The sequence below is a fragment of the Trachypithecus francoisi genome, unplaced genomic scaffold (assembly GCF_009764315.1).
Source record: "Trachypithecus francoisi isolate TF-2019V2 unplaced genomic scaffold, Tfra_2.0 Lachesis_group9, whole genome shotgun sequence".
NCBI lineage: Eukaryota > Metazoa > Chordata > Mammalia > Primates > Cercopithecidae > Trachypithecus > Trachypithecus francoisi.
The window spans coordinates 59,287,490-59,302,377 of NW_022681474.1; the positions used below are offsets into that span (position 1 = coordinate 59,287,490).

At 40.9% G+C, this 14,888-nt stretch overlaps 1 protein-coding gene across 18 annotated transcripts in view; it reads left to right on the forward strand.

The window, feature by feature from the left end:
* The first annotated feature begins 1,351 nt into the window (after positions 1 to 1,351).
* ZNF248 (zinc finger protein 248) overlaps positions 1,352 to 14,888 on the forward strand; it is a 78,361-nt gene continuing 64,824 nt past the window's right edge. For 5 of the 18 annotated variants that reach the window (XR_004436393.1, XM_033208296.1, XM_033208299.1 and 2 more), the window contains exons 1-2: positions 1,837 to 2,287; positions 3,132 to 3,173. Coding sequence is in view for 13 of the 18 variants with exons in the window: in XM_033208296.1 (XP_033064187.1) it covers positions 3,159 to 3,173 (15 nt within the window). In the remaining 5 variants the exon portion in view is untranslated. Of the gene's footprint in view, positions 1,536 to 1,836; positions 2,288 to 2,936; positions 3,035 to 3,131; positions 3,174 to 12,203; positions 12,317 to 14,888 lie in introns of those variants that run through there. The other 13 variants (XM_033208295.1, XM_033208287.1, XM_033208297.1 and 10 more) reach the window with 9 other exon arrangements.

The window sequence follows — 14,888 nt, forward strand, 5'->3', positions numbered from 1 at the left end:
CCTGATCCAGTGAAGCGCCCACTGCCGCTCCCGAGTTGGGCTAAAGGCAGGTCATCTGCTGTGCTCCTGATCCAGCGAGGCGCCCACTGCTGCTCTAGTCGGGCTAAAGGTTTGCCATTGTTCCTGCACAGCTAAGTCCCTGGTTTGTCCTAATCGAGCTGAACACTAGTCACTGGGTTTCACAGTTCTCTTCCATGACCCTCGGCTTCTAATAGAGCTATAACACTCACTGCATAGCCTAAGATTTCATTCCTTGGAATCTGTGAGGCAAAGAAACCCAGGTCAGAGAACACGAGGTTTGCCACCATCTTGGAAGTGGCCAAGCACCATCTTGGGAGCTCTGGGAGCAAGGACCCCCGGTTACAATATCCTTGATTGGATGCTGGAACAGAAAAAGGGCATTAGTGGAAGAACTGCTTAAGTCTGAATAAACTCGGCAGTTTATACCCATGGTATTTTCTTAGCTTGATAAATATACCATAGTCATGTAAAATACTAACACTAGTAGAATCTGGGTGAAAGGCATATGGGAACTATCTTTGCAACTCTTCTGTAAATCTGAAATTATGAGCAAATGAAAAGTTTAAAAAAAATGGACAATGACCAAGGAGTTGATTTTTTAAATGAAAAGTTGTAACATACCCATATGCTCATAGTGTGCTGAAAATGCCAGATATGCACATAAAAGAATGTATGCGTAGTTTTGGGTAAAATAAGAGCGTGCTTTTTCTTCAAATACGTTACTCAAACAGCTTTTTTTTTTTTTTTTTTTTAACATATAAACAATTTTATGTTTGGGTCTTGAATTGCTAGCTTCTATTTTTCCTTATTCCAGAGAATAACCATACTGGTCACAGACGTTATTCTCTTCTAGTCTTTCAGTTAAACGTTAACATGCATGTTCGTGAATGAATTCAAGCACACCTTTCCTTCTCCTGGCTTGTGTCTAAAAGGCATATTGGTTTGATCCACAACCTCTGGGGGTACTGACAGGATCCTGGTTCCAAGCAGGAGTGGGTAACTGAGACAGTAATCTCTCAACCCACTAAACAAGGCTGTTTTGTAGGAGAGCCTCGTTTATGATGACCAGCATGATATAAAATGGGGAATCTTGAGAAATATACTGAACAATGTATGTGTCAAGACACCGGTTTAAGTGCTTTTACAACGTAAGCGCCTCCAATTCTCATAAAACTCCTACAAGCTAGGCACTATCATTAGCCTCATTTTACAACTGAGGGGTGCGGCCAGAGCAGACCAACACCCTCCTGGGGCTTCGCTTCTAGGAGGTAGCGCCGCTTCCATGCCCCGCAGCCACCAGCCTAACTCGGGCGCTCGGCCGCTCCCTCTGCGCATGTGCATCCCCGCCTTCCCCTCCCGGCGTGTCCTTCCCCGGCCTCCAGTCCGCTGTGGGAAACCCGTCGCCTCCAGGTTCACGCGGCGAGGAGCGGAGGGTGAGCCCCGGAGTACTGGGGGAGGGCCAGGGGGTCCCCGCGCTGCCCCAAAGGCGGGCGGGCAGCGGCTAGAGCTCGAAGGTGGGGAGGGACCCCTAGCGCCTGCGGCGTTGAAGGGACTGTGGGGCGAGGGCGTCTCTATCATAAGGGGATGAGGTCTGCCGTGGGAACGAGAGTTTCGGGGCTCGCGGGGGTCCTTATGCGTCAAGTCCCTGCGCCTGGCGCTCAGCTGAGTCTTGTTGCAGCGAATGGATAGTGCGCGCTAGCCCGAAGGGGACGGAACTGGCTCCGGGGGGGCGGAGGGGGAACAGCGCGCGTGCGTAGCGTGTGACGTTTGCCGTGCGCATGCGCATGGCGTTTGATGTGTGCGAGTGTGCTTTTTGTGCGCTGGGCCCGCGGGGAGGGGGCGGGGCTGCGAGGGAGAACGACTGCGCCGGGTCCGCGACAAATGAGTTAGAGACAATTACCCACGGGAGACTCGGTTTTCCTCTCTGTAAATTGCGGATATCTGGAATACTTGCCGTCTTGGGTTGTTTTGAGCACTTTCGTTGTTTAGGTGCTGTATTTACTGGGTGTGCGTTTCCTGGGAGAGTCCGGGGGAGACAGCGCCTGCACCGGCCCCAGGGCCTCTCTGCGGGTGGAGTGCAGGAGCAAAGGGGCTGGCCTAGCTGCCCACCAGGGCCCCTTCTGGCTCTGACCGCCCTCGTATCCCAAGTAATTATTTACACGTTGCGCGTTCGTTTATGTATTATGTGTAATCATGGCACCGTATCCTGAAGCCGTCGGAGTCTGTGTGCCGGTGCAAGGTCTGGGACAAGTTTAAGAAGAGAGAGGTGAGCTGGAGTTGAGGGGTGGGCGCGCAGGCTAACAGGAGTGTCACCTCTGGAGAGTCTGAGGGTAGGGACGGGTGAAAGGCTCACGGCCACAGCGAAGGAAATGCTGTCATCACCCCTCCGCGAACACCCGGCACATCCAGATGAGCTGCCGAGCTTCCTCCTCTCCTGGCCTGATACTCCGCCGGATGGTAGTGCAGGCAGGTCCTACTTGGGTTATCTGTTTTGATGTTATTTGAAAGATGGAAAAACAAAACTGAGTTTGAAAAGGTGACTAGTTCAGATCTTGTCATTCGTTAGAGGCAGACTGAGATTAGAAGTCAAGTCTGCAGTTTCCCGAGCCATTGCTTCCTATTTTGTTGCTCTATGTGACAGTTTCTCATTAAAAGATCTTTTTGAGGAATTGTTAGCAACATTTGTTAGAACATTTTTAAACTTGATTAAACACCGCATCCCTTTTTTTAGAGGTTTTTTGCATTATCTGACCTCAGGGCGTTAATGGTGTTAACAGGTAAATAGATAAACAATATGGCCTGAATATTTTTTTTTCCCTACAAGGAATTTTGACAAACCCATAGTGTTTCTTCCTTTAGATTATTGTTACTTGTTAAACTCATCTTTTCATGTTTTTAATTTTTCTGTGTCACAGAACCTAAATTGGTAATAAATCAGTAAGAAATATTTACATTCATTCAGTGAAAAGTGTCATGTCTGAGCTCAGCATATATCGGAGCCACACATGGACACGTAAGTATCTTGTGTGTGGAGCTGTATAGGCAGGTGAATCTCCGAACTGCAAGGCTGGCCAAGGCTCTCCTGACATTCTTCCTTTCTAATCCTTCAGCTCTCCCTCCTCCACTAAGAGCAGAAAATGAACAAATCCCAGGTGAGATTCTTGTTTATTTATTCCCAGTTTGTTTTAAAATGGATTTCTGAAGTTTATAAGGATTTATGTTTTGAAAATGGAAAAACAGAAATAGGCAAAAATTGACATTAAGGGAAATAAAACTGAAGTAGCAAATCCAAAATAGTGCATTTGGCAAATTAGATGCAGGATTTTTAATTTTGCAGAATTATCCAAGTTATTGTAATGTTATCTGTGATTGTTCTAATAACAATTCTGAAATAAATGCAGTAAGTTGTCTAGAAGTGTTTCTTGGTAGAAACAAAGAACAGTTACAGAGCAGAACTCAGTGCATATGCTTTTCAGGAGACCAGACACTGAGGTTTGATGGTCCTGCTTGATCCAGGAATAAAACCTTGACGATGTGGAGGAATGGAGGGACTGCAAGTCCTCAGAACAGTTTCCCCTAACTCTTTGTGTCAGCTTGTTCTTATTTCTAGGTTGAATCACTGACAGTTCCGACTTGTTTCTGTGTTTTTCATTTATGTTTCAATCTGATGAATGCAACTTTGTTCCCTCACCTAAACTCACCTGAATCAGTTCTGGCAAAGGCTACGAAATCATAATCAAGGCCAGTGGATGTTTTTGCTTTTGCATTACTTCCCTGGTCTGCTGCGTATATTGTTAACCATGGTCTTTGTTTGGAGAGTCTCCTCTGTTGGTGTGTATAATGCCACCCTCTGAACTGTCCTTTCCTAACTTTGATTCCCTCCCTAGTCGTCATGAAGGGATCTTTTCTTTTTGCTCCAGGCATCGCTTTTCCTTGTGTTTCCATCCTTAGCCTACTTAGGTTCTTCTTGGTCTGTTTTTCCTGACTGGTTTTATTTTTTTTTTCCTTAATAAAGTGCTTTTGAATTAATAATACATTAACATAATAATACATTACTTTTACTTTTTAAAAAGTAAGTGATAACAAAAAGATGTACATACATATTCACACTCCCTCTGTTCATGCAGTTTCTTCAGGTAGGGTGACATTTATTTATCATTCAAACTGATTGATACATTTTCACTGAGAGTGAAAGAGGTTTTATAAATACTTATGCAGAGACAACTGGCATATATTAGGACAATCCCAGACATACTGGAATACATGGTCACTCTACCAAAGATGTCTATTTTTTTTCTAGTTTTTGGTTTACTTTGCCAGTGTTTCTTTATCCAGTTTAAATAAAATATGTATGTATATTCTTATTTGCTTCTTTGGTTTACTTAAAAAGGCATCTGTTATCTCTAGGGCATATCAAACTTAAATATGATTGTGCATCCCTGGAATCTTTTTAATATGCAGGTTCTGATTTAGTAGCTATGAACTATGGATGGGGCCCTTGATTCTGAAGTTCTGATAAACCTCTAGCTTAAGCTGATTCTGATGCTTGACGTATACACTATTTTCCATTATTCCTTTTTCGCTTAACAGTATGCAGACGTTTCTATGACAGAACGTGAATGGCATTTTCTCTCTGTCACAATTGCATACTAATTCAAGTCAATAGTTAACTACTTCCAGCCGTTTGCTGTGACAAACCATGTTGTAATGAATAACCTTGTACATTTATAATTTTGTGTGTATATGTTTATATATCAGATGAATTCCCAGAACTTAATCAACTTAGTGAGCATGCCTGTCCTAGAGTTAGTATTATTTTGTTTTCCCATTGGCAATGCATGGGAATGCTTATTTCTTCACAGCTCCTCCCATAGAATATGTGCTTCAACTTTTGGATTGGGGACAACTGATAGATAAAAAGTGGTATTTCATATAGTTTGCATCTGCAATTTTCTTCACTGAGAGAGGTTGAATACCTTTTCCTGTGTCTAAGGGTGTCTTATATTTATTTTTCTGTGAACTTAATGGTTAATATATTTTGCCTATTTTTCTCTTAGGTTTTCTGGTCTTTTTTCCCTCCAATGTCTTTTACTCCTATGTATTATATGAGTTGCAAGCCATTATTTTTTGGTATATCATTTGTCTTTTGATAATTGTTCATGGTGTTTTTCTCTATGCAGAAATATTTGGTTATTTTTGTTATTTTTGTTGTCTAGTTTATTAATCTTTTCCTTATGGTTTTGGACTGACAGCATTTGGAGACATAGTTAGAAAGTCCTTCCCATGTCATGATTATAAAGAATCTGCCCATGTATTCTAATATTTTTATGCATTTTATGTTTAAATTTTTAATCCATTTGGAGTTTACTTGTATGTAAGAACTTAATTAAATTACCACACTATCATTCCATTTGCTCCATCCCCACATGCATACTGTTGTTTTGATGCTTTCTTCTCCTTGTGTTCTAAACCCCACAAGGTATCTTTAGTATTACGACTTTAGAGAGTGGGGTAGGCTTTCTATTTACTGAAATAATTGCCCTTTCCTGTGCTCTTTCTTCCCTTTTGCAGTATCATGCTTCATCTACAGTTATTTGCCTTTACCCCAAAGAAGTTTTATTGTTTCTTGTGCAGATCTTTTGGTGACAAATTCTCTCTCTCTTTTTTTTTTTTTTGTTTAAAGATGTCTATATTTCTTCATTTTGAAGGATATTTTCAATAAAGACAGAATTCTGGAGTGAGAGCTTTTTTTTCCCCTTTTCTTTTTAGCACTTTAAAGATACCGTTCCGATGACTTCTGGATTGTTGTTGTTTTTGTCTTAAATCATCCTCCCCCTTGAAGGCAATTGATCTTTTTCCCTCTGGTTGGTTATGAGATTTTCTCTTTTGTTTTGGTTTTCAGCACTTGTTACTTAATATAACTTGGTTTGATTTTCTCTATCTTTATCCTGTAGTATTTTGGCGGGAGTTGATTCTAAGGTATGATATCCTTGTCAGTTTAAAAATTCTCAGCCTTGGCCGGGTGTGGTGGCTCACACCTGTAATCCAGGCACTTTAGGAGGCCGAGGCGGGCAGATCATGAGGTCAGGAGATCGAGGGTGAAACCCCGTCTCTACTATAAAGTACAAAGGTTAGCTGGGTGTGGTGGCGCACACCTGTAGTCCCAGCTACTTGGGAGGCTGAGGCAGGAGAATCGCTTGAACCCGGGAGGCGGAGGCTGCAGTGAGCCGAGATCGCGCCACTGCACTCCAGCCTGGCAACAGAGCAAGACTCCATCTAAAAAAATAATAATAATAAAAAATAAATAAAAATTCTCAGCCTTTTTTTCATCAAATATTCTCTACTTTCCTTTTGGTACTGCAGTTACACCTATTAGATTTTTCAGTTCTCTAAATTAAATAACAATGTGTATGCTGTTCCTATGTGAAATATACATATTGCAAATATAAATACAAATATATATACATATATATAGAGAGAGCGCACATGCGCGTGCGCGCCATAGGGTCTTACTCTGTCACCCAGGCTGGAGTGCAATGGCAAATTAGAATCGTTTATCTACCACCACAGTCAAACTACAGAGTAGCTGAATTACCTGGATGATCTCTCCTGTTGCGCTTTTTATAGCCACACCTACCTCCATCCTGGCTCTGTCATTCCCCAACTCCAGCCAACCCTTACAGCCTCCTCCCTAAACACCAGCAACCTACTAATCTGTTTCTGTCCTTTCAAGAATGCTACAGAAAAGGAATCATATAACATTAACCTCTTGGGGTTAGCTTTTTTCACTCAGTACAATTCCCTGGTGATTCATCCAGGTTGTATATGTGTCAACAGTTCATTCCTTTTTGTTATTAAGTAGTAGTCCATGGTATGGATATACCATGGTTGTTTTTTTTTTTTTTTTTTTTTTTGAGGTGGAGTTTCACTTTTATTACCCAGGCTGGAGTGCAATGGCATGATCTCGGCTCACTGCAACTTCTGCCTCCCGTGTTCAAGTGATTCTCCTGCCTCAGCCTCCTGAGTAGCTGGGAGTGCATGCCTGGCTCATTTTGTATTTTTAGTAGAGATGGGGTTTCTCCATGTTGGTCAGGCTGGTCTCAAACTCCTGACCTCAGTTAATCCACCCCCCTCAGCCTCCCAAAGTGCTGGGATTACAGACGTGAGCCACCATGCCCGGCTGGTTATATCACAGTTTTACCATTCACCTGTTGAAGGACATGTGGGTTAATTTCCAATTTTGGGCTGTGAAAAATAAAACTGCTGTGAACATGCCATTTTATATTTCCACTAGCTGCTGTACACATGATCCAGTTTTTCTCTGTCTTCCTTGCCATCACTTGGTGTTAGCACTGGTGTTTTTTTTTTTTTTTTGGTCATTCTGATGGGTATATAGTGATTTTTTTTGTGTTATTTATTTGCATGAAAATATTTTCATGGGCGTATTTTCTGCCTGTATATTCTCTTTGTTGAAATAGTCCTTTGTGTCTTAGAACTGTAGTGGAAGAATGGTAATTTTTTTTCTTGAACCTTCCCCCCCATAGGTTCTTAGTTGGAATGAACCCCTGTAACAAGAGACAGATTAAGAAGAGAAAAACAAGTTTATTAACAAATATATTTCATATATACATGGGGGACACCCAGAGAATGAGTGTTTCACAAAGAGGTGGCTTTGAATTTCAGCTTATATAGCATCTTCATCAAAGAACGGGAAAGTTTTAGAGAAGTTTTAAGACAAAGGAAAGGGGCTTGGAATTTCTAGGGATGGCAATGTGGGGGAAAGCAAATAAATGGCCGATACAGGCTAGTTTGCGAAGCTAGTTAATGTAGATTCCCTGGTACCGTCTCTAAGACCATCAGTTCTCAAGTTGTCTTCAGTTGCTAACCTTTGTTCTCCTTGATAGACGGGGAGGCAAGGATACCTTTTGTCTTTGTAAATCCATGTCCTGCTTTTAGGCAAATAGAGGACAGAGAGCTTTCTTGTGTCTGCTTATTGTCTTCAGCTCAACAATTCTTCATATTTTGGGGTGGCATATTTCTGGTCTCCCACATTACTATTTTCAAATTGGATTTTTTTTTTAATGTATTGAGTTTTAATAGTTTTTAAAATTTTCTAGATAGTAATCCTTTGTCAGATATGTGGTTTGCAAATATTTTCTCCTTGTCGATAGCTTATCTTTTCATCTTTTCAGGGTGTTTCACAGAGCAAAAGTTTTTCACCTTGATAAGGTCCAGTTTATCAATATTTTGTTAGAGATGATGCTTTTGTTATCAAGTCTTAAGAACTCTTGCCTAGCCCTAGGCAAAGATTTTCTCTTATTTGTTTTTCTAAAAATTATTTAGTTTTATGTGTTATATTTAAGTACTTCATCTATTTAGAGTTAATTTTTGTATAAGGTATGCGGTTTAGATTGAAGCTGTTTTTGCCTGTGGAGCAGTACCAATTGTTAAAACTTTTTTTTCAACACATTTGTGAAAATTCTACTGAATTGCTTTTGTACCTTTGTCAGAAATCACTTAAGTATATTTTTGTGGACCTATTTCTAGGTTATCTTCTGTGTTCTGTTAGTGTATGTGTCTATGTCTCTGCTAATACCATGTTATCTTGATGACTGACCATACAGTAAGGTTTAATATTGAACACAGTGATTCCTTTTACTTTATTCTTCTTCATAGTTGCTTTAGCTCTTCTTAGCACCTGTGCCTTTTTTATAAGTTTTAGAATAAGCTTGACTGTGCTTATAAAAATCCTTGTTGGGATTTTGATAGGAATTTCATCAAGATACTGATTTTAAGGGTAAGATTTTTTTTAACTGACTCTGCCGTTTTTTCAGCAAATATCTTTCCTTTACCTGAAGTTAGCATTTTTTTGGTATCTTTCTTAATCAGTTCTTAATCAATTCATTCATTTAGCAGCTATTTATGACGTTCTGTCTTACTAAATCTTGTTGAATTGCAAATGCTATTCAAAGAGAGTTGCTATAGTTTAAATTGCTCACTTGTAATGCAATGGATGTTTAGTATACAAGGAACTTTAGGCTGCCTTAGCTGGGCATTTGGGGTAGAGGAAAACAAGCCTGAAGTGCGCTTGTTAGCCATTTTTTTAGACAGAGTCTCTCACTCTGTTGCCCAGGCTGGAGTGCAGTGGTGTGATCTCAGCTCATTGCAACCTCTGCCTGCCGGGTTCAAGCAATTCTCCTGCCTAAGCCTCCCGAGTAGCTGGGATTACAGGCATCTGCCACTGCACCTGAGTAATTTTTTTATTTTTAGTAGAGATGGGGTTTCACCATCTTGGCCAGGCTGGTCTTGAACTCCTGACCTTGTGATCCACATCCCTTGGCCTTCCAAAGTATTGGGATTACAGGCGTGAACCACTGCGTCCAGCCCCCTGAACTTCTTTATATTTATTTTTATTTCTCTTTTGTACTATTTTCCATGTTCATTCTATTTCTAAAACATCTTTAAAGGTTCTTTGAAATTTTTTTTTTTTTTTTTTTTGAGACAGAGTCTTGTTCTGTTGCCCAGGCTGGAGTGCAGTGGCGTGATCTCAGTTCACTGCAAGCTCTGCCTCCCGGGTTCGCGCCATTCTCCTGCCTCAGCCTCCCGAGTAGCTGGGACTACAGGTGCCCTTCACCATGCCCATCTAATTTTTTTTGTATTCTTAGTAGAGATGGAGTTTCACCTTGTTAGCCAGGCTGGCCTTGAACTCCTGACTTCAGGTGATCTGCCCGCCTTGACCTCCCAAAATGCTGGGATTACAAGGTGTGAGCCACTGTGCCCTGCCCGTTCTTTGAAATTTTAAAAAAGTTTTCACCATTTGTGAAAATTTTACAATTTCACTGTGTTGTTTAGTTTCTTTCTTTCTTATTTTTTCTTTAGAGACAGGATCTCACTCTTTTACCCAGGCTGGAATACAGTGGTGTAGTAGTCAGTAGTCATAGCTCACTGCAGCCTCAAATTCCTGTGCTCAGGTCATCTTCCTTAGTCTCTCAAAGTGCTGGGATTATAGGTGTGAGCCACCATGTCTGGCCTGTTTTTAATATCTTACTGCTCTTTCTTTCTCCCTGAAGGCTTCTTACCATGGCAGTGTGTTCTTGGTTTATGGAAGGAATCATTTTAAAAATCTGTTTGAAGATATTAGAACTAATTTTTCATTTCTATTTCTTATATTGATTTGGTTTCTTAGCATTCATTTCTAGTCATCCTGGTGAGTGTGCTTTATGCTGTTGCTTTTCCTCAAATATCTAGTAAATCTTTATTTTCCATTCATATTTAAAAGTGAAGAACTAGTTTGATCAGCACAGGTAGCTAATGTGAATTCACTCAACTGTTGAGAAATGTGTCCTCTATTATTGTCTCCCATAATGGAAAGGCCAATTCAAGGATTGTAGGTGAATTGGTAAGGAAACATAATAGGTAAGAAATCCAGCAGGTTTCCTGCCAGAACCCAGAACATCTCCAAGCTTATGGCTGTGCTTGAAATGGACTTCCTGCCTCTGACTTCTGTTTGGTCTTACCATTCTGTATCTTTCAGAAATTACTCAAAATGTTTCTTCTGCTGAGGGGGGAATACTCCCTTCCCGGGAGTATTCTTTTTTTTTTTTGAGACAGAGTCTGTCTGGCTCTGTCGCCCAGGCTGGAGTGCAGTGGTGTGATCTCGGCTCACTGCAACCTCTGCCTCCTGAGTTCAAGTGATTCTCCTGCCTCAGCCTCCCGAGTAGCTGGGATTACAGGCGCCGGCCACCATGAATGGCTAATTTTTGTGTTTTTAGTAGAGATGGGGTTTCCCCATGTCCAGGCTGGTCTTGAACTCCTGAGCTCAGGCGATCTGTCCATCTCAGCTTCCCAAAGTGCTCAGTTTATAGGCATGAGCCACTGTGCCTGGCTGTATTCTTTTTTTTTTTTTTTTCTTTTGAGGGGAGTCTTGTTCTGTTGCCCAGGCTGGATGTAGTGCAGTGGCGTGATGTCAACTCACTGCCACTTCCGCCTCCTGGGTTCAAGCGATTCTCTTGCCTCAGCCTCCCGAGTAGCTGGGACTGCAGGTGTATGCCACTATGCGCAGCTAATTTTTTTTTGTATTTTAGTAGAGATGAGTTTTGCCATGTTGGTTAGGCTGGTCTCAAACTCCTGACCTCAGGTGATTCACCCACCTCAGCCCCCCAAAGTGCTGGGGTTACAGGTGTGAGCCACTGCGCTCTGCCTCTTCTATGTTTCTTCATTGATATTTTTGGAGTTAGGATAGATAAATATGTATTTCAGACTAAAAGTATCCATTCTTCTTTTAGCTTTTTATTTTGGAAAATTGCAAACTTACACAAAAGTGATAAAATAGTATATTAACCTCCATGTACCTAGCCATTCTGAGCTTCCTCAGTTATCAGCTCAGAGCTGTCTCACTTTTACTTTCACCCATTCCTGCTGAGATTATTTTGACTCAAATTCAAGATAATTTTTTTTTGGTAAACATATCAATAAGTATCTCTGAAAGCTGAGGCCTTTTTCTTAACTTTTAATATGAAAATTTTCAAACAAAATAAACACTTATGTAATTTTTACCTAGATTCAGCAGGTAACATTTTTGCCTTTTTTGCTTTATTTCTCCTCTGTATATACATTTTATTCTGAAATATATTTGAAAATAAGTTACCCACATTATAACACTTTATCCCTAAATAACTTGGTATAAATTTCTTCACCATAAGGACATTTACTTATCTAACCACAATACAATTAATCATGCTAAGAAGATGAGCAGTAATCCACACTGTTACCTAAATCCCTTGTACTTTAAAGTTTCCCAAAATGAGATAGTGTTTTAAAATATCCTAGTTAACTAATATTATTTAAACTAATTAGTTATTTAAACTAATTAGTTATTTAACTAATATCCTAGTTATTTAAAAAGAAATAACTAGGATATTAGTGGAGGAGGTTGTGGTTAGGAACCATATCCACAAAATTTGCACGTGTATATAGTAATCTTGTTTTTGTTTTTGAGACAGGGTCTCGCTATGTTGCCCAGGCTGGAGTGCAGTGTTGTGATCATGGCTCACTGCAGCCTCAACCTCTTGACCTCCCAGTCTCAAGCGATTCTCCTGCCTTAGCTTTCCTAGTAGCTGGGATTACAGGTGCACACATCACCATGCCTAATTTTTGTTTTTCTTTTTTATTTGTAGAGATGAGGTCTTGCTGTGTTGCCTAGACTGATATTGAACTCCTGGGCTTAAGCAATCGTTCCGCCTCGGCCTCCCAAAGTGCTGAGATTACAGCCACGAGCTACCATATCCAACCAAGTGTACAGTAATCATTTAAAAATATCTCCCCCATTTTTTTACTTAAAACAATCTAAAACCTGCAGAAAAGTTGAAAGTATAATACAGTGAAAACGTGTCTACTTTTCATCTCTGTTAACCAATTGTTAACTAATTACCACATTTGTTTTCTTATCTGTTCCACGTTTCTTTGCAGAATCATTTGAAAAAAAGTTGTGTAGGCATCCATGACACTACAGCATGTTTCTCCTATGAAAAAGAATGTTTTCCATGTATGGAGATGATAATCTTAATGTACGCTACAAAATGATGTATCTCCAGATGTTAAAAAAAATACACTTTATATTTTTTTCCAAGTCAGCATCTAGTGAGTGATATCACATTATGTCCAGTTCTCATGCCCTTTAATTTTCTGTAATCTAGAGCAGATGCTGCCTCTTTTGTCTTTCTTGAAATGGACTATTTTTTCTTTTTTTTTGTTTGTTTTTTGAGATAGAATCTTGCTCTGTCACCCAGGCTGGAGTGCAGTGGTGCCATCTTGGCTCACTGCAAACTCCACCCCCCAGTTTCAAGCAGTTCTTATGCCTCAGCCTCCCAAGTAGCTGGAATTACAGGCATGTGCCATTATGCCCCACTAATATTTGTACTTGTAGTAGAGGCAGGGTTTTGCCATGTTGGCCAGACTGGTCTTGAAATCCTGGCCTCAAGTGATCTGCCTGCCTCGACCTCCCAAAGTGCTGGGATTACAGGCATGAGCCATCATGCGCAGCCTGAAATTGACATCTTATTTATTTATTTATTAATTATTTGAGACGGAGTCTTGCTCTGTTGCCCAGGCTGGAGTGCAGTGGCACGATCTCAGCTCACTGTAGCCTCCACCTCCCGGCTTCAAGCAATTCTCCTATCTTAGCTTCCTGAGCACCCGCCACCATGCCTGGCTAATTTTTGTATTTTTAGTAGAGACGGTGTTTCACCATATTGGTCAGGCTGGTCTTGAACTACTGACCTTAGGTGATCCAACCTCCTTGGCTTCCCAAAGTGCTGGGATTACAGGCGTGAGCCACCACACCTGGCCTGAAATTGACATTTTAAAAGAGTGTTGACTATTTGAATTCCTCTGATTACATCTTCATAGTTGTTTCATGTTAAAAATTAGTGTCTGGATTGCTACAAAGGTGATGTACTGTGTTTTCATTTCAAAGGTAGTATTCCTAACAACCTTTCATTCATCCAGTGTTTTTAATGTCTGTTGATACTTGTCCGAATCACCTGTTCTACTGGTGGTTGCAGAATTATGATTTTTCACATTTTCTACTCCTACATTAGCTGGCTTTTTTTTTGTTTTTGTTTTTTCTTTTTGAGACCGGGTCTCTCTGTGTCGCCCAAGCTGAAGTGCAGTGGCACAATAATGGCTCATTGCAGCCTTGAGCTCCTGGGCTCCAGCAGTCCTTCCACTTCAGCCTCCTGAGTAGATGGGACTATAGGTGTGTGCTGCCACATCTGGCTAATTTTTTTTTTTTTTTTTTGGTACAGGTGGGGTCTCACTATGTTACTCAGGGTGGTCTTGAACTACTGGGCTCAAGCAGTCTGCCCACCTTGGCCTCCCAAAGTACTAGGATTATAGGCATGAGCCACTGCGCCTGGCCTAGCTCCCTTTCTTCTGTAAAAAAGAGCTCCTGCCTACCCCCACTCCTCACACACATACCTTTTTTTTTTGGTATCACTTCAGATTCATGGATTTTTTTTTTTAGTCTCATTTATTGTTATTATTTTTGATGTTCATATTGTCCCCATGTAGTTAGTGGAACTCCTTCGAAGTGGTTCCTCTATATCCTTGTTAGTCTTTGAGCCTTTATTGTTGTCTGTTAGAACAGAGATACACAAACTTCCCTTGTATCTCCCAGCCCCAGGCATGGAATCTGTTGTTTTTCCCTGGAGTGGTGCTTCCTTTTACAGTGAACTATTATTTAGAAACCAAACTCTAAGTGCCTTCAGTGCCCGCATGTTACTGCATCAAGACTCTTTTGTTGGATGCTGTATCATTATATATAGCTTTGACTTTTGAATCATGTTAAATGCTTCACATGTTCAAAAACATTTAAAAAGATGGAAAAAGCAAATTCTAAAATTAAGTACAAATAGAGTAAGTGAACCTAACTTTTTAAATTCAAATTGATAAAGTATAACAACATGGAGGAAAAAATTGGTTCAAGAAACTTAAAAAAAATACTGGCCAGGTGTGGTGGCCCAAACCTGTAATCCCAATGGTTTGGGAGGCCAAGGTGGGTGGATCTCTTGAGCTTAGGAGTTCAAGACCAGTTGGGGCAACATGGTGAAACCCCATCTCTACAAAAATAAAAATGAAGGCCAGGCACGTTGGTTCACGTCTGTAATCCCGGCACTTTGGGAGGCTGAGGCGGGTGGATCACCTGAGGTCAGAAATTCGAGACCAGCCTGGCCAATATGGTGAAACCCAGTCTCTACTAAAAATACAAAAATAAGCTGGGCATAGTGGTGTGCACCTGTAGTCTCAGCTACTCAGGAGACTGAGACAGGAGAATTGCTTCAACCAGGGAGGTGGAGGTTGCAGTGAGC